This window comes from Mauremys reevesii, unplaced genomic scaffold (genome assembly GCF_016161935.1).
Source record: "Mauremys reevesii isolate NIE-2019 unplaced genomic scaffold, ASM1616193v1 Contig16, whole genome shotgun sequence".
Classification (NCBI taxonomy): domain Eukaryota; kingdom Metazoa; phylum Chordata; order Testudines; family Geoemydidae; genus Mauremys; species Mauremys reevesii.
The window spans coordinates 133,773-152,860 of NW_024100782.1; the positions used below are offsets into that span (position 1 = coordinate 133,773).

General features: G+C 53.2%; 1 protein-coding gene across 1 annotated transcript; it reads left to right on the forward strand.

Annotated features, from left to right (window-relative positions):
* Positions 1–257: 257 nt before the first annotated feature.
* LOC120393185 lies at positions 258–2,554 on the forward strand. The gene is made up of 3 exons (XM_039517760.1): positions 258–334; positions 685–806; positions 1,214–2,554. The coding sequence occupies exons 1-3, from the start codon at positions 323–325 to the stop codon at positions 1,944–1,946; spliced, it is 867 nt and encodes a 288-aa protein (XP_039373694.1). The 5' UTR covers positions 258–322; the 3' UTR covers positions 1,947–2,554.
* The last annotated feature ends 16,534 nt before the right edge of the window (positions 2,555–19,088 follow it).

A 19,088-nucleotide genomic window follows, 5' to 3' on the forward strand; every position in this document is an offset into this window, starting at 1 on the left:
CCAGGCCAGCTTGGGAACCAGGTCCGTGTTCAGGGCAGGAGCCGAGCTCTGCAGCAAACCACAGACACCCTGGCCCCAGGGCGCCCCCCTCTGGCCCAGCCCAGCAGCTGCTGTTGGCACAGCCGGGAATTGGAGGCTGCCTCACCCACCCCCGCCCCCGTCTCCTGCTCCGTCCCCTGCCCCACAGGGTCAGTGTGGCCAGGGGAGGAGCTGGGCGAACGATATAAATTGGAACTGAGAGAGACTCAGCTGACTAAGCCCATCACTGGGGATCTGGTGTGAGCATCTGTCAGTGAGTGACGGCACCCCCTGATCCTGCCCCATGGAAACCCTGGTGAGTTCCCCCACCAGCCTCCTCCTGTCCCATGGGAACCCTGGTTAGTCCCCGTTCCACCTCTTCGTGCCCCATGGAAACCTCTGTGAGTCCTCTTTGTCCCCCCACCTCCTGGGCCATGGCGTCCCAGGGGTGACCCCTTTGCCCATTGTCCCCTGCCCCAAGTAATCCCATGTGGGTCCCCTCTGCCATTCACCTAACTCCCACCTCCCCACCCCATCAAACTCCAGGGGATTCTTCTCTGCCCCATCTCCTGTCAGTGGCACATCAGGGGCTAGGGGAATGTGGGTCAAGGGGCTCTGGGTCTGTGCCCTGGCTCAGGGGCTCTGACACTGCAGGGTCCTGTGCAGGTGCCAGGACAGATGCCCAGGGCTGGACTCCTGCTGCTGCCCCTTCTCCTCTGCTTCGGGCCAGAGACCGCCGGGAGCATTGACCCGGCCGCACTCAAAGCCATCGTGGATCACGTGCACAAGTGAGTGACCGGCCTGGGGTCTGTGTGTGTGTTTTGGGCCTGCCCCACTCCCCTAGTTGCAAAAGGGAGCAGCAGGGACCCCTTGTGTCTGCTGGTATCACAGAGTTACCTAAAGTCACTGCCTCAGCACTGGTGATTCTGTGGGTGCAAGGAGGAGATGGAGCCCAGATCTGGGAGCGGTGATTCTGGAAGGGCAGGAGGGACACAGGGCCCCAAGAAGGGAGGGGTGATTCGGGGGGGGCAGAAGGGACATGGGGCCCTAAGATGGGAGGTGTGTTTCTGGAGGTGCAGGGGGAGGATGAATGTTTGTGGGCTGTGCAGGTGTTTGCACAGTTCATGCTCATTAACCCCGTGCTCAGTGTGTGATTTCCCCTGGGTTTACTCTTGCCCTGCCCCCCCTCCCCCAGGTATCGCCCTGTCACCCGTCCCGCCCCCACTCATCAGTATGCAGTGGCCATCTCCTTGCCGCAGTCCATGTGCAAGGGCATCAGCCCGAGTGAGCTGGAGGAGCACCTGCCCATGGCCGAGCTCCAGGCGATGAAATCCAAGCTAGAGACGGACCTTCTGTATGAGGGGCCTCATGTCGTCGCCGCCGCCAAACCTGACAAACGTGACGAAAGTGGCACACAATACCTGCACTCTGAGTGGCTGATGTTCCAGCTGGACCAGAACGGGGTGAGCCCCGTCTCCCGCCTCCTGGACAAGTCCCGGGACCAGACCAAGTGCCAGGAGACCCGCGCCTTTGAAGAATCATATGGCAACAACCGCTATCCCAGGTCATTTCCGAACAACCCGTGCGGCTGGAACCGCTGCTTCATCTTCTTCACCTATTACTCCCCCTGCCTGGGCACCTGCCTCAGCCTGAACAGCGACCACCGCATTCAGGACCTCATGGACGGGATCTTCAGCGCCCTAGACAGGGACTACCGTGCCTTGGCCTTCAAGGAGGTTTTCAAAAAAGACAGAAGTCAGGGGAAGCAGCTTGTATGGAACTCATGGCAAACACTCTGTAAAGTGCCCCTGTACCAATGCGATGACCAGGGCTGCCAGAGCTGCGAGGAGAAGGACGTCAACAAGAACTCCTGCCTAACAGCAGTGAAAAACCCAGCCACAAAAGCCCCGAAGATAGCCCATGGGTGAGGGCGCAAAGGTGGGAGGAGATTGTAAGTTGCAATGCAATCAATCAACAACCAACCCATCCATCCATCATCATCCACCCATCCATGAACCCATCCATTTGTCACCCCATACATCCGTCAACCCATCTGTCCATCCATTCTTCAATCCATCCATCCATCTGTCCCTCCAAGAACTCATCCATCCGTCAACCCGTCCATCCATCCAACCCATCCGTCCATCCATCCATGAACCTATCTGTCCATCAACCCATCCACCAATCCTTCTATCCATCAGCCCATCCATCCATCATCCTTCAACCCATCCATCTATCTGTCTGTCAACCCACTCATCCGTCAGCCCATCCATCTATCAGCCCAGCTGTCCATGCCTCTCACATACCTCTCCTTCTATTTCACTATCTCATTTCAAGGTGCCCATTCCCTGAGTATCTGGGCACTGGGTTTGCCCTGTGATCTCTTCTCCCTCTCTTTCTGTATCTCATTTCCAGGGTGTCCATGCCCCTGGTATGTGGGCCCTGGGTTTCCCCTTAAAAATTGCCCCCCTTTCCAAGTCCAGCAGATGGACTTTCTCTGCCATATGATCCACACCAATAAAGCTTCAGAGAAGTCTTTGGCCTCACATCTCTGCTTGTGTGTCTGTCTCTTTCCTCCCTGGAGGTGCCAGCTCCCCTGGGATCACCCCTCTGCAGGATGTATCACCCCCCACCCTCCAGACTGCAGTCCCTCATGCTCCCTATGCCTGCCCCACACCACCCCTAAGGGAGCTCCTAACCCCCACTCCTCAAAGCCTGCACCCTACATACCCTCAGTGCATGTGATGGGGTGAGTGATCTCCACAGCCCCATGCCAGTCCTGCTTCCTCACCTCCTGCTCCACTGCTGCAAGCCCTGTATCCTCACCCCCTATGCCATCCTCAGGAGATAGAGAACCTGGATTCCTGGGTTCTCTCCCTAGCTTTGGAAGGGTTGTGGGGTCTAGTAGTTGTGGGGGGGAGCTGGGAGCCAGGACAACTGGTTCTATCTTTGGCTCTGGGAGGGGAGTGGGGGTCTAATGGGTCAGAGCAGGGAGATGTGGGCCTCTGGACTCCTGGGTTCTATTCAGGGAAGGAGCAGGAGCTAATGATGAAATCATGGAGACCTCCCACACTGCCATCTCATGCCCATGTTAGACAATAGCTGTCCCTTTGCCAGTCCTGACCCCTGCTGCCATCTAATGCCCCAGTATCACTGACTGACAGGGTTACTCCTAACTTTGGACAGCCTGTCTAATAGGTGACCTCCTTATACTGTATTTGCAAGGGTGGGCCCCATGGCACCACGCCCTCAAAACTGGGCCCCCTCACTTCAGTACCCCCATTTCTCACCCAGGCACACCAGAGGGCCCACATGACTTCAGACCCCTGGGAGAGACGAGACCCCTTAGGAACAATCCACCCAACAGCTTGTCACATCCCGGGGTGCAAACCAGACCAGTGAGGGGATGTGTCACCACCTGCCATGCAACCTTGCCTGCCTCAGTTTCCTCCTCTACACAACAGGTCATGTTTCCCATGGTTTCCCCGCTGTCATAAACTTGGAGTCTTTACACGTACCAGCCCACGGGATAGTGTTACCATGAGGCCTTGTGACATATCTTCATTCACCGTTTCTATCAACACAAAAGGGCCCACTCAAGAGTGTAACATTTTGTATTTTTTCAAAGGGCTTATCACCAACGCCGAGTCCCCATTTCAAAAGAGCATTCACACGTGTGTTGGTCCTAGCAGTTGTGGCAGAGCTCTGACCTTGCTCCCGTGGGTCCTGCGCTTCTAGGCGGTTTATACTAGCCTCAGTGGCTCACTGTGACCCTCCACGTAGCCCTTCTCTCTCTAGGGCCAGGGTTACAGTCTACTGAGCCCTTTTCATCATAGGCTGCAAGGAGGTTGGTGAGAGAACTCCCACAGTCTCTGTTCAGCCTCCTGTCCTGACAGGGACCTGACTTCCCCTTCCAGGAGCTGTTCCTGTAGTGGTGGGTTGGGGGGAACCCGGGCCCGCCCTCTACTCCGGGTTCCAGCCCAGGGACCCTAATGGTAGCAGTTGCTGGCAGCCAACGTTTCACTGCCAGAGTTGTTACATTTCCCTGGGCCACTTCCCTACAGCTCTCCTGCTTCTCCCTTCTTCACCCTTACCTTAGGGCTCCTTTAACAATGTTTTAGGGTGTCTTCAGTAACCTGCCCTTCAGCTGCACTTCCTCTCCTCTGACTCCCTGACTCCCCTGCCTGACTGGAGTGAGCCCTTTTTATAGTATCAGCAGGGCCTTAATTAGAGTCAGGTGGTCACATTAGCCTGGAGCAGCCCCTGCTCTGGTCAGTCAGGGATCAGAAAACTATTAATCCAGTGGCCAGTATATCTGCCTTCTGCTATTCTGCTGTACCCAACAGGCCTGGGTCTATCACACAGGCCTTTTGTTTACATTGACTGTCCCTGAGGTTAGTCTGAGCCACGTCCGTCATGGCTCACCCGCTGCATCAGTGTCTCCTTCCCAGGAGTCTCTGATGAGCTCTAGGTGTCCCCTCACTTTCCTTGCATAGGAAAGATCAAATGGGGAGAAATCTGTCAATTTTGGGGGCACCTCCCTATAGGCAAACAGGGTAGCCTTTCATCCCAGTCTTGATCTCTCTTATTTGTGTACCTTCCCAGCACACATTTTAGAGTCCCACTGACCCTCTCCACCAGACCATTTGCTCTGGGTGATGGGGGCGAGTTTTAGTTCTTTCACCCCACACAACTCACTGAATAGCTGAGACATGACATGTAACCCACGGTCAGATCAAATCTCTTGAAGGGAAACCCACTCCGCTAAAAATAGAGAAAAGAGCTTTGGCCACAGAATCAACCTCTATGTTAGCCTGAGGCAGTCGCTTGAACTACCTAGTGGCAAAATCCACCCCCACCAGGATGTATTGCTTCCCTCTTTGGGCAGGACGTGGCACAGGGCCCACAATGTCCATGTAAAATGCCTCTTGTATCACAGGCAAGGGGCACAGGGGAACTTCCTGGGGTCCTGCAGCGCTTTTCCTTCGTTGACATCATTCATAAGACCCACGCTAATTCCTCACCTTTGTCTGTCTCGCTGGCATGTAGAAATGTCCCTTTAACTTCTCATAGGTTCTCTGGGACCCTAAGAGACCAGCAATGGGACAACCATGTGCTTGCACCATTAATTCCCCACAGTGAGGGGTGGGCCCAACCAACTACCTATAGGTTTGTTTTTTCCTTAGCAGCCTCCCTATTTAGTCTCCCGTCTGCTTCAAAAAACATCTTCCCATTTTCTCTTCCTGGGGCCTCCTCTGGGACTTATGCTCTTTACAGTGGGGTCCATCCTTTGTTCATCCTCAAAACACCGGCAGTGGATATCTGGGCCTGGGCCTTCTGTCACCAGGGTCACCTTCGCCCCGGCCCCGAGGGTCCCAGCTTTTCTCTGCCATGCGGGGGCCAGCTTCAGCCCAACAAGCATCCCAACAGGGATCCCATGCAGCACCCCAACTGTCCAGGCACCTCTAAACCTTCCCATTCCACAGGCTAAAGGGATGGAGATTTTATGGCATCCCGCTACCAGAAGCCCCACTGTTTGGTCAGGTAACCTGTCAGTCTTTTGGGCCATGCTTCCCTCGACCCAGGAGATCTGGGCTCCGGTGTCTCTCCACCCCATGCTCTCCTTGTTATTTACTCCAGCAATCTTAATAAATTCTATATCCACCCCGCAGGATATGTCCTCATAAAACTCGCCAGGGGAACTGCAGGGACCTCTGGGGCTCCTGTCTCAGGGACAACCGCACTAACGTGGGGCTTAGTTGCTTTTAGCTCAGGGCACTGATTTCTCAGGTGCTCAGCAGAGTTCAAGTGAAAACAACTTTTTGGACTGTCCTCCTTCCCTGAGGACTGTCCCCCCTTTCCACTGGGTTTGTGCCCCTCCTTCTGTGACTTGTGCTGATTGGACATCTGGGGTTGCACAAAGGCATCCCCCAGAGAGGCCATTTTTTGCGCTGATTTTAAAGATCTATCCTATTTTCTATTCCTAATCTCGTCAGTGCATATTGTGACAGAGTCACAGGTCCGACGCTCTGGCACTGCTCTGTATGAAGCCAGGCAGGACTCTGGGTAGCATGACTCCCCTCAGGGTTCGCTGTCCAGGGCAAAAGCCTCCTTGGCTACGGCCTTCCTGGTCTGACCTCAGAACATTCAGCACCCCTGTTCTCACCGTGCACTTCCCCTTAACAGGGCTTCTGCACCCCCAACTCCGCAGTCAGCAGTGACTCACAGCCAGCATTGTAAAACACAAGGGTTTATTAGTCAACAGGAACACAGCGTAGAGCAGAGCGTAGAACAGAGCTTGTTAACACAGAAATCAAGGACTTTCAGCAAAGTCCATCTTGAGGGGACCCCGGGCCAGATGCCCTGGACTCCCCCTTTTCCACTCCCCCACAGCAGACTGCCCCGGATCCTGCTGCCTGGTCTCCCACATGATCATTGCTCTTCCTCTGGTCTTTGTCTCACTTCCTGGGCAAAGTGTCACCTGGTTGCATCCCCTTCCTGGGTCTCAGGTTCCGAAGGCATCAGCCATTGCATAAGTGCAGGCAGCTGGGCAGCCTTACCTGCCCTGAGGGCCTCAGTGAAAGTCACAAACCCAATTCCCACCATCTAGGCATTGGTACAGTACGTAGGGAAACTGAGGTACACAAAAAATTAGTATAAGATGGTAAAACTCACATGCAACATTACAAGGTGAAAGTCCCCACTTCATCACACATATACTTAGGAAATATTATTGAGCCAAGACATCAAATAATTGGTTATAATCCTCAGCCCCCTTCCCCTTTACCTATTTTCTCATTTGATCACACATCTTCCAGGCATATTCACTATGACTCACGCCAGTGCTTTTCTTGAGATTTCTAAATCTCAACCTGTGCACTTCAGGAGTAATTTGAAACCTTTGTAAAACAGCGTTCTTCAATTCAGAATATTTCAAAGCTTCCTGACTTGGCATTTCAGTAAATACATTTCAAGCTTTACCAGACAGTTTTGCAATCAGTGTGGGGGCTTTCTCATCCTCAGGAGTGTTATGAACCTCACGTAGCCCTTCAAAAGTGGTGAGGGATTCCTCAGTGCAGTCTGGCTCTTTGTCTGCAGGACAAAGCTGAGGGTTCCTTGAGTGGAGGGAGATGATGGTGACGGTCCGGAATCTTTTCATGTTTTTCTATCGGCTCCAGGTTGTATTTCCTCTCTTTCTCTTCAGCCCCTCTTTCTTTCAGCCCCATGTCTCTTATGGGCTTCAGCTTCTTGCTGTCTCAGCTCCAGGGCTCGCCTGTGGGCACTTCCTCTGCTTCCAGTGCAGCTAATGCTTCTCTCCGTCTCATTTCTGCCTGCCACTTCTGGAGTTCCTGTTCTTTCCCCCTTTCTTTTGCCAGGCACTCTGGCACGAGGTGTAAAGACTTGTGTGTTTAGCCCTGGAGTCGCTGGTCCAGTCCCCAGCATTGGCTGAGGTGGCAGCCAGCCCACGGACAGGTGTCCCTCGTCAGCCTGCTCCACAGCGGTGAGGTTTGGTTCATGCAGGAGGGCAGGGGAGAGTCCGGGCAGATCAGCTGGTGCCGCACAGGCTCGGCTGCTCCTGGTCACAGCCAATTTCCCTGAGCGCTTTGGGAGCTGAGTGACTGTGCACTACATCTCCTGAACTACCCTGTTAACACAGCCCCTGAGCAGTGACCCCTCTGTTTGTATCTCCATTACAGCAGCCCATCCCTCGGGCATACGATCCCCACACGGGCAACGTTCTGGTGCCTGGACCCAGCAGAGGTCACAGTGCCGATGCTGCCTTCCCTGCAGGTTCAGTGGAGCTGGGGACGGATTGTTCTTGGGTGTCCATCAGCAAAGGCCATGAAAGAGTTATTGGCAACCTTGTGGGCAATGGGAAGGTGGGGAGGGATTCACAAGTCTTTCCCCGTCACTTCCTAATTGTGCGATTGAACGATCCTTGTATTGTTCCATTCACATTTTCCATTAAATAGAATTTGTTCTGATTGCTACAATCCCTTCACTGCACATTGCCCAGGCTTCATCGGGTTCTTTTGTATTTCATCAGAGCCGCCTTTCCGGAACAGCAACCTGTTTTTTCTACTCTGAATTGTCTTATGAATCACGTGCTTTAGCAACAGGCACCTGACCCTGGCAGTGGCCTTTACCACCCACCCATCCACATCAGCGGATCCCGGCCTGGTTAATGAGCAGGTGAGACTGGCTCAAGGGGAGAAGCAGATGAAACGAACAGGCATGTATGACTCACCAAGCCAGGCCAGGCCCAGGTTTCTGTCTAACTGGCTTTCCTGCCCCCCATTCCCCATCCCCAGCGCGGCACCTCAGAGCCTCCAGCCACCGACTGGAACCTCATCCCACCAGGCCGGGGAGCTGATGTCCCCGTGGAATGACGGGGCACCTACACATCCCACTGCAGGTGGACGTGTGCCCAGCGCTGGAGCCAGGGCGTTTTGCCCAGCATTTCCCGTGGGATGGCGCGTGCGGCCTCCGTGTCACCGTGCTCCCAGCCGAGGGTGTACAGGGCAGATCTGCCCCAAACCCCTCTCAGCCCCTTCCCTGCTGCTCTGTGAGTTTCCGTCCCATCTGATCCAGCCAGTGGGGGGACTGGCAGGAAATATGCAAACTAGAGTCTGTGCCTTGTGCTTCTGACGTGTCTTCCTCCCATTCACCAGCAGATGGCAGCAGATGGCCAGGTTAACTGACAACAAGCTCGGTGCCTCACTCCGTCACTATCCGGGTTGACTCCGGATTCACCCCCAGCAGGAGTGCAAGTAGGGCGGTACCCCCCAGAACCCCGTACCTGCAAGAGATTTCTAGCCAGTATGGGGTACCAGAAAGATGTGGGGCCAGCCCAGCCCCACCGTCTCCTGCAGGAGCACACAGCGGGGGGAGAGGGAGTCCTTAAAGGAGCACAATGCAGCTAGGGAGGGCATTCATTCGTATAGGTCAGGGGTAGACAACCTACAGCACACGTGCCAAAGGCAGCACATGAGCTGATTGTCAGTGGCATTCAGACTGCCCACGTCCTGGCTACCGGTCTGGGGGGCTCTGCATTTTAATTTAATTTTAAATGAAGCTTCTTAAACATTTTAAAAACCTTATTTCCTTACATACAACAATAGATTAGTTATATATTATAGACTTATAGAAAGAGACCTTCTAAAAACATTAAAATATATTACTTGCTCACGAAACCTTAAATTAGAGTGAATAAACGAAGACTCGGCACATCACTTCTGAAAGGTTGCCGACCCCTGGTATAGCTTTAACAGCACAACACATATGTTAACAAATTTAAACAAAGCCTTTGTTTAAGTTTGTTAGCATATGTATTGTCCTGTTTTATGTTGGTCAGGAGTCCTCAAGATGGGAGAGGTGGAGGGGGGACAGAAGGTGTTTAAATAAAACAGTGTTTTTGATTCTGTTTCTCTCCACTGATCTGAATTATCCATGATTTTCATATTGCATCACATCAAATTCAAATCATTAGAGGGATGCCTCTGCTTGCACTGACCGGATGTTTGGATTCTGATGTCAGCCCAGTTCTGCAGCCTGACAGGAATCAGTGGTGTTGTCCCCGGTGTAATTAAACATAGAATTCTTCTTTGCAGCCAAACTAGTCTAACATGTATTTTGTTAACGGGAACTGGAGCAGCAAAACAAAGATAATAAATGCCTTATTTTCCAGCTTTGTGGCTGAGAGAACTATAAGTGAAGATTATAATGCCAGACACTGATGGCCTTAAACCAGCTGCCTCAGGAATCTGCCAAGAACTTTGCTGAAAATATGTTCCTCATCTTAGCAACGGAGCTAAAACTTACCACACATCTGCCCACCTTTATTTGAATGACACTCCTTCTGATCTGACAGCTCAGGGATTGTCAATTTCATCCAGAACAATTTACAAACTTGGAATTAATCCTGTAAACCCTTAATCATTTGATCAATCCCATTGAAGACAATGGGACTATTTACATGACTACGGACCACTTTTGTGGTAAGCGTTTCAGGAGTCTGTTCTGTTCCTCCAAAGGAAGTTGAATCTCCCATTGAAATGCAGCATTTGGGGACAATACCATAATGCAGTTTAGGATACAGTTCTACTTAAAAGTCGTCTTTAAATAAGTCATAAGTTTAACAGCCTCAATTGTTTTCTGTGTTAATCAGTGTGTAGCTGAAAAAATTACCTGCCTTCTAAGAGAAAAGAATCAGTCCACACTTACTGAAGAAAAAATTCCTTCCAACTGGTGTTCAGAAGTCACATACAGAACCTCATGAGCAGAGGGTGGAGAGGAGATCCTCCTGCATTATGACCAATAAATAAATAAAAATCTCAAAGAGACAGAAGTTCACAGATTTGCAAACCTAAAAATCTGTGTTTTGCTTTAAACCACCTCAGTACGTACCAGGTTTACAAACATTAAAAAGTTACCTGCAAAGGAACACTGAAGCCCATTAACCTGAATGTGTGCCAGCCCCTATGCCCTGACTGGCTAAAGGTGCAGTCACACCTGAACAGCTAAAAATTAACCTGGCCCTTTTAGGCTAAACAGTCAGGTCACTGGCTCCATCTCTGTTGTTACATAACAGAGAACAAAACTCCTGTGAGACCTGGTGCTGGCACATAGGGTCTCAGGTATGCGGTGTGATTTTTCAGAACCTCTTTTGGGAATAGCCGTGTAGGTGAAATAGCTGGTACTTATGATTATGCTATTTCTATGCATGTATATTCATCTTGGTATCTGAACTTATGAATATTAGCTCTGGTTACTACAATATTGTCAGAAGCTAAATGGCCCTGGAAACATCTCCATTTTGCTTCTTTCCTGCTCTGGCCTCTTTCCTGCTTCAGCCTCTGGACTATGAAGATATGCTAATAGGAGAAATCTAACCAAGGGGCTGGGGACTTTAAGGTAATCTGGAGCCTTCTTATTTCATTGATCCTTTGCAGATGGATTTATGAGTTGGGTATGGTACAGAGACTGTTCTGGCCTCATTGAGTGCTGATTTCTCCCTTACCAGGGCCGGCTCCAGGCACCAGCTTAGCAAGCAGGTGCTTGGGGCGGCCACTCCGGAGAGGGGCGGCAGCTCCAGGTATTCGGCGGCAATTTGGCAGATAGTCCCTCACTCAGAGCAAAGGATCTCCCGCTGAATTGCCGCAGATCGCGATCTCTGCTTTTTTTTTTTTTCTGCTTGGGACGGCAAAACCAGATGTCTGCTCATAGGCGCTGAGTTCTGCTGGTGCTGGTGGGTGCTTGACCCCCCCGCCCCCATGCCCTGTTCCTGACCCAAATCCACCCCTACCCCACCCCCATTCCAACCCCTTCCCCAAAGTTCCCACCCCAACTCTGCTCCCTCCCTGCCCCTATTCAACTCCTTCACCAAATCCCCACCTCTTCCCCACCTCCTCCCCCCCGAAGTGCCAAGTTCCCGCTCCTCCCCGCTCCCTCCCAGAGCTTGCTACAGCTTCTTTGGCAGCAGCAAGCACTGGAAGGTAGGTGGAGGAACAGGGATGTGGCACACTCAGGGGAGGAGGTGGTGGAGGAGGTGAGGTGAGGTGGGGCAGGGAGGGGAGCTTGGCTGCTGGTGGGTGCCCACTAATTTTTCCCCGTGGGTGCTCCAGCCCCAGAGCACCCACTGAGTCGTCACCTATGTGTCTGCTGACTTTCTCACATGGGTCAGCAGCCTTTGATACCTGTGGTATAAGCAACACAGCCCTTGCTTGAGTGGTTTTGTTCTTTCCTCGCCAAATGTCAGAGCCTGATCCCATTGAACTCAACAGCAAAACTCCTTTTGATCTCAGTGGGAACAGGATTTGGCCCCCAGAGATCAGAGAATGTGATTTTGATCATTTGTTTATCTGTCCAGCGGCAGTTCTCACGCACGTTCTGCCGGGCTGATTTCGATTGCCCCTCCTGTATGTCATGCTGAGGAAAATAAGAAAACAATTTGGGCTGTAGTTCTATCAAGATGCACACAGCACACACAGTTCTGTGCCTCTTTTCCAGCAAACCCAGATGGTGCAGCATCTTTGCTTTCCTCGTGACTGGCAGAGAGCAACACTGAGATAAAGGCAAGCTGGCAGGAGCTTAGTTTGGACATAAGGGAGGCACTGATAGTGTGTTAAGGGAAAGTGGGTGATTGTCCTTCCCGTCCTTCTTTCATTTAAGAAGGTTTCAATTTGGGGTGCTGCTGGATCCTCAATGACACCTGGAAGTACAGGTGGCACCAGGGGCCCAAAGCATCATTTTACAACTGTGTCTGTTTAACAGATGCAGCTGTAAAATTTTAGAGCGGTAAGGGGGATGTCAGAGGGGATGGGGAGAGCATGGGGGCACTGTGCTGGGGGCGGGGTGGGGAGGAGACGCATGGAAGGTCATGTGCCCTCCCTTGTGTCCTTCCCATGAGTGCAGTACCGGCAAGAAATGATTTCTACTTGCACCACTGAGCGACACAGGCTGCCTCCGTGTCACTGTGCTCCCAGCCAAGGGTGTACAGGATAGATCTGCCCTGATCCCCTCTCAGCCCCTTCTCACCCAGGTTTGGGTCTCCACGCTGCTCTGTGAGCTTCGGTGCAGTCTGATCCAGCCAGTGGGAGCTGGCTGGAAACATGAAAACTAGGGTCTGCACCTTGTGCTGGTCATTTGTCTTCCTCCACTTCACCAGCAGATGGCAGCAGATGGGCAGGTTAATCCATAGCGAGCTGGGTGTTTGGCAAAGTCTGGCCTGTGTCGCTCCCAGGGGGGTGACTCTGCCAGGGGTCTTGGCTCAGGGGGATCCCCAGGCAAAAAGTGAGGCCCAGGCCTTGCTCAATGAAGGGGGCACTGCCAGGGAAGCTGGGAGGCCTCCCACGCTGTGTAACCTCCAGACACACGAACAGAGACAGGTGGCCCCAGGTTGCTCTAACACTATATTGGTGTTAATCATACGGGGGGGGGGCGTGACTCAGCAAAATTACAGGCCTTGCAAGAAGAAAGATCCCCCCACCTCCACCCTGGCACCCCCCATCAGTGCCCACTGCCCCACCACCTCCCACCCCACCAACGGTGCCCCCTATCCTCCCCAATCCCTCCGAACGTGCCCCTTGCTCTCCCCTGCATCCTCTGCTCTCCCCTGTGCCCCCTGCCAGGTGGGTGCAGTGGCCACCACCAGCTCACATGGCCAGGCACTTGATGCTGTTGTCCCTGAAGCAGTACCAGCAGTGGTTGTTTTTGCAGCGCAGCAGGGGCACATGGTGCAGCCGGAGCCAGGCCCACAGCCATCTCTGGGACATCACGTTGAGCTCCTGGTAGATCTCCTGGAAAACGAAGGCCTTGCTGTTGTAGGCGATGGGGCTGAAGGTGTCTCTCATCATCTTTGAGATCCTGTAGGCCCCCGTCTCCCGCAGGCACTTCTCCATGCAGGGCGAGTTGAGGGTGAAGAAGATCAGGCAGCTGCTCTCATTCTAGGTCCAAGCCAGGAGCTTCCGCATGGGGCTGTTCTGGTTGCCTAGGAGCATGCTCCACTCAGCGTGCTGCCCCGTCCTGTAGTCCGGGCACTTCATCCGGGCAGCCACAATGTGCCCTTCATCTGGGTCATACAGGCCCGTTTGGTTAATGGCCGCCTGCATCTTCTGCAGCTAATCCTTGGGCAGCTCCTCTTCAAGAAAACCTACGTTCCCGCAATAGGGTCTGTCCAGGCTGGCAGCGAAGGTGTATTGCTCAGCCACCTCATACCTAAGGGAAGGCAAAGCAAAGGACAGTGAGGGCCCGTGGGGCTCTGGATGGCTCTGTCCCTAGCCCTAAGCAGCAAACAGCTGCAGCGCAGGACACTTGCGTTGAGTTGTACATGGCGCCATCACTGGCCAGTTCTAGGCTCTCAGGGCTCCAGCCTGGGTGAGGGGATGTTTGCGCCCCGGGAGAATGAAATAAAAGTGGAGGGCGGTTTTAAGAAGATCAGAAACTGCCACAGGTGCCCCCACGGGATCATCAGCCCGGTGTGAGCTTTGATCCATCAGCCCCACAAGCCTGAGCGTTACACTAGCACTCCAGGAGCAAGCTAGAGCTTTTATATGGAGCCACCCGAGGAGAGGGACGTAACACAAGGTTGGCCCTTGGAATGCAGAGCGATTTGCTGGAGAATTGAAGAATCCTGCAGATTGGGGCTCCTCAGTTCTCCCCCAGGCTCTGGGAGAGGACTGTGACTGTGGTTAAAGAGAGGCTAACAACAGCACAGCTATGTGGCACATTCCCTGTGAAAGGCTATGTCTGAGGCTGGGGTCTTGTCCCACCTCTGCCTGAAGTGGCCTTGTGCAGCTGATTTGGGGAGGGTTGGGGGCTTATAGTTGGCTGAGGACAGGGCACTAATCTGTACGGTCTGAGGCCCTTTTCTGCAGTAAGCAGCAGCAGCAGCCACGAACCAGGAAACCGAAAGTCACATCCTCACATTCCCTCTAAAATATATCAAAATAATCTAGTATCAGGCTGTTAAGGCGGCGCTCCTGTTCTAATAGTACCCACCATCACCAGAGCTTAAGATCGTTAATAAAACTCTGATAGGGTTCTGTCTGACAGGAAACCACTTAGCAACAGTTGTGGGTGTGAAATCGCTACTTCTAACATTTTGCATTTACGGTGTCTACTTCTCTATTGTTTTGCTGTGTGGTTTCTGTCTGGTTCTTTGATTGTTTCTGTCTGGTGCATAACTCATTTTGCAAGATTTAAATCAACTAAGGCAGTGGGGTCTGATTGGGTAAAGAATTGTTTCATAATGGACAAGGATTGTTTTGTGAGATTTCAGTTTACAATGATTGGGTCAGGTACAGCTAAGCCCGACTCAAGTTTCACTATATAAACTGGGGTCCAAAAGGAAGGAAGTTCTTTAGACGCTAACTCCAGGGCACAGCCCAAGATCAGAGCTGCCAGACCTCAGCACCCTGCCAGCCCTCAGTGCAGCAGCTGGAGCCCCACATGACCTGGCACTGACTGGCCCCCAGGAAAAGTCCATCTGCCTTATTGGTAGTGGTGAGCATTGTCTTCTTCCCCTGTGTATTCTCTTATGGTAACTTCATAAATAGAGATTAAGGATATTACTGTGTAAGGCTCTTTCACTGGTAAAAGACCCCACAAACCTGCAGAAAATTAGTCCCTGAGCCCTAAGAAGTGGGAAAGTGTGGGGGTGCCTAAATTAACCGGGTTACGCCTTGAGCCCATGGACGGGTAAAGGTGAGTGCTCTAGAGTGTGTGGGTAACAAATCAGTAACAAGGGCTGTGATGATCCCTAGACAGCAGAAATGGGAGCAGATCTCCTGGCTCCCAGCCCAGTGCACCTTTGCCCTAGCTATGATCTACTGGGAGGGAATCTTGCTCTGGGTGGACAAAACATGCACTTGGGGGAGCACATGTGTCACTTGCTTGAGCTAATGTCTGACAGGATACAGGCCTGTAAGTTCCTTGCATTACAGCTGAATAGAACGAGGGCGAACCAGCCCTATGGGCTACAGCCCCAGCTTTTACACAGGCCCTTGGAGGAGCCCTTCAGTGTGCCAGCCCCCAAGGGATCCCACTCCTCCTCAATTCAGGCCACAAATCCTCCCCACTTCTGAGATGAGTCCCTGGGCTCCCGCCCTCCTGCTTCACCCCTTCCTGGTCAGACACTTTGATGCTCTTCAGGGTCCCATACATCTCAGCCAGTCTTTGCAGCAACTCCAGGCAGCCGCTGCAACACAGAGCTGGGTCAAGCAGTCACCGGGAACCCAGCACTGGGCAGGCCGTAGGTGAGCACTGAAGAGCGAAGGTTATGACACAGTTCAGACTGGCCGATGTGAAGGCTCTACCTGGCCAAGCTGCCATGGAATCCATTTGGGCCCCGTCTCTCTCTGTCTGGGCTTGTCTACACTTGAAATGCTACAGTGGCACCGCTGCAGTACTGCAGTGCAGACACTACTTACAGCGACGGGAGGGGGTCTCTCCTCGCTGTATTAATCCACCTCCCCGAGAAGTCAATGGAAGAGTTCCTCCATCGACCTCATGCTGGCTGCACCGGGGCATAGGTTGGCTTAACTACGTCGCTCAGGGGGTTGGATTTACCAATGAGTTTGTATGAAGTGTGTAGCAACTTTGTATGAAGAGTTGTATGAAGTGTGTCTGCTCAGGTTTGACGAAGGCTGCTGTATGGCCACTTTCCATTGATGAAGTGGTGAACCAATTAATAAATGTGCATTGCCCATCTTGAGCAGTGCAAGACGGTATATCCCTGGGGTACAGTGCTGGGAGCTGGGGGGATTTGGTTCTGGTGCCTTGCTCTGTGTGATTCGTGAGTGGCTCTGGAGCATTCATGCAACGTAGCTGGGTGTGGGGCTCCCCATGCTGTTGTGCAGAGAGATCACAGTGCCTGGAGGGGGTTGCTGCTGGTCACTAGCAAGGCCTTGTGAGAGACAGCCCAGGCTGGAGAGAATTCAGGGGGCACAGTGGTCACATAGTCCCAGGCTGCATCCCAGGGGGATCCTATCACAGTGGCGCAGCGAGGAGGGTGAAATACACAGCGTGTTGTACTGAGCAAGATTTGCACCCCCAGAGTAACCTCTCTCAGCTCAGGCTCCATCTCCTCCTGTACCCTGGGAATCACCGCTCCAAGCTCAGGACTCCATCTCCACCTGCACTCCCATAACCATCCCTCCCAGCTCAGAGCTCCATTTCATCCTGCATCCCCAGAATCATTCTCACAGCTCTGGGCTCTATGTCCCACTGCAACCCTGAATCACCCCTCCCTGCTTAGCGCTCCATCTCCTTCGGCACCCAGAAAAGCATCTCGCATCTTGGAGCTCCATCTCCCGCTGCATATCCAGAATCACCACTCCCAGCTCGCAGCAAAGAATCCTGTGGCACCTTATAGACTCCCAGCTCGGGGCTCCAACTCCCCCTGCATCCCCAGAATCATTCTCACAGCTCTGGGCTCTATGTCCCACTGCACCTGCAGAATCACCCCTCTAAGCTTGGACTCCATCTTCCCCTGGACCCTCAGAATCAACAAGCTATGGGCTCCATCTCCTGCCTGGACCCCATGAATCACTCCCCTGCAGCTTGGGGCTCAATCTCTGCCTGCAACCGCAGAATCACCGTTCCCAGCTCCGTCTCCATGTCTCCCTGAATACCCAGAATCACCCCTCCCAGGTCAGGGTCCATCTACTTCTGCACCCCCACAATCCCCCCTCCCAGCTGTAGGCTCCATATCCACCTGCATCGCCTGACTTACCAGTTTTGAGGCAGTGGCTCTAGCTAACCCTGTGATACCAGCAGATACAAGGGGTTCCTGCTGCTCCATTTGTGGCTAGTGGTGTGGAGCAGGACCAGGATGCCCTCCCTCCCCACCCCGAGGCTGGTCACTCACTCGTTCACATGATTCACGATCACTTTGAGTGCGGCCGGGTCAATGCTTCCGGCGGTCTCTGGCCCGAAGCAGAAGAGAAGGGACAGCAGCAGAAGTTCAGCTCTGGGCATCCGTCCTGGCACCTGCACAGGACCCCACAGCGACAGCACCCCTGAGCCTGGGGCACAAACCCAGAGACCCCCAACCCACATCTCCTGGCCCCTGCTGTGCTACCAACAGAACCACTAGAAAAGGTTCAGAAAAGGGCAACTAAAATGATTAGGGGTTTGAAATAGGTCCCATATGAGGAGAGATTAAAGAGGCCTGGACTCTTCAGCTTGGAAAGGTGGAGACTAAGGGGGGATATGATAGAGGTATATAAAATCATGAGTGATGTGGAGAAAGTGGATAAGAAAAAGTTATTTACTTATCCCCATAATACGAGAACTAGGGGCCACCAAATGAAATTAATAGGCAGCAGGTTTAAAACAAATAAAAGGAAGTTCTTCTTCATGCAGCGCACAGTCAACTTTTGGAACTCCTTACCTGAGGAGGTTGTGAAGGCTAGGACTATAACAATGTTTAAAAGAGAACTGGATAAATTCATGGAGGTTAAGTCCATTAATGGCTATTAGGCAGGATGGGTAAGGAATGGTGTCCCTAGCCTCTGTTTGTCAGAGGATGGAGATGGATGGCAGGAGAGAGATCACTTGATCATTGCCTGTTAGATTCACTCCCTCTGGGGCACCTGGCATTGGCCACTGTCGGTAGACAGATACTGGGCTAGATGGACCTTTGGTCTGACCCAGTACGGCTGTTCTTATGACAGGACAGGGGGCAGTGGGACCCCCTGGGGCAGGAGGGAGTCACTAGTGTTACCATGGAGCAGGAGGAGGTGAAGGGATAGAGGATTTCTATAGGGCAGGAGGAGGTGAAGGGGTAGGGGGCTCCCCAGGATTTCCACGGGGCAGGACAAGATGGAGCAGGGGGGACTCACCAGGGTTTCCATGGGGCAGGAGCAGCAGGTGCCATCACTCACGGACAGAGTCTCACACCAGATCCCCAGTGATGGGCTCTCAGTAGGGGGCAGCTCCCCTCTCACAGCGACGGGCTCAGGCTCTCAGCAGACTCAGGAAGCGTTGCTTTGTCAGTCACATCCTGGGGAACACCCCAGTCTGGGAGTGATCTGCCCAGGGAAGCTCTGTTTCCAAATGCCTCATTCCGGCTCACACTGGCTCACTAGGGGATTTGTGGGCTGTGAAAGACGTGGTGCCGTGTGCTCTGGCTGGTTAGAAGCACTGGGGAGGAGCAGCAGCGCCCAGCAGGGGGCACCAGGTGGCACTGGCTGCCATCCCATCCTGGCTCTGCTGGGCAGCCACTGGCAGGGGTCCCCATTCACTGACCCCTCTGTGGGGCACACATGGGTCAAGCCCCTCCTCCTTTGGGCCGGACCCCAGCCTGCCTGAGGACAGGGGGTGGGGGAGGAGGGGAGCGGTCCTGCAGAAAACAGCTTGTGTGGGTGGCCACAGATCAGGCAGGAAGGGACGGGGTGTCCTGGCCCCACAGAGTGGGTGCTACGCCCCAGCTGTTAACCAGTGTCCTGGAGTAGCCCCTGCCTGTGACCTTGCTTGAGCTGGGGTCTCTGCTCAGCTCCCCTGCTGAGAGGTGGGGGACACCTCCTTCCTCTGGGTGGCTGGTTTGTAGTGGCGGGGGGCAGGCAGGG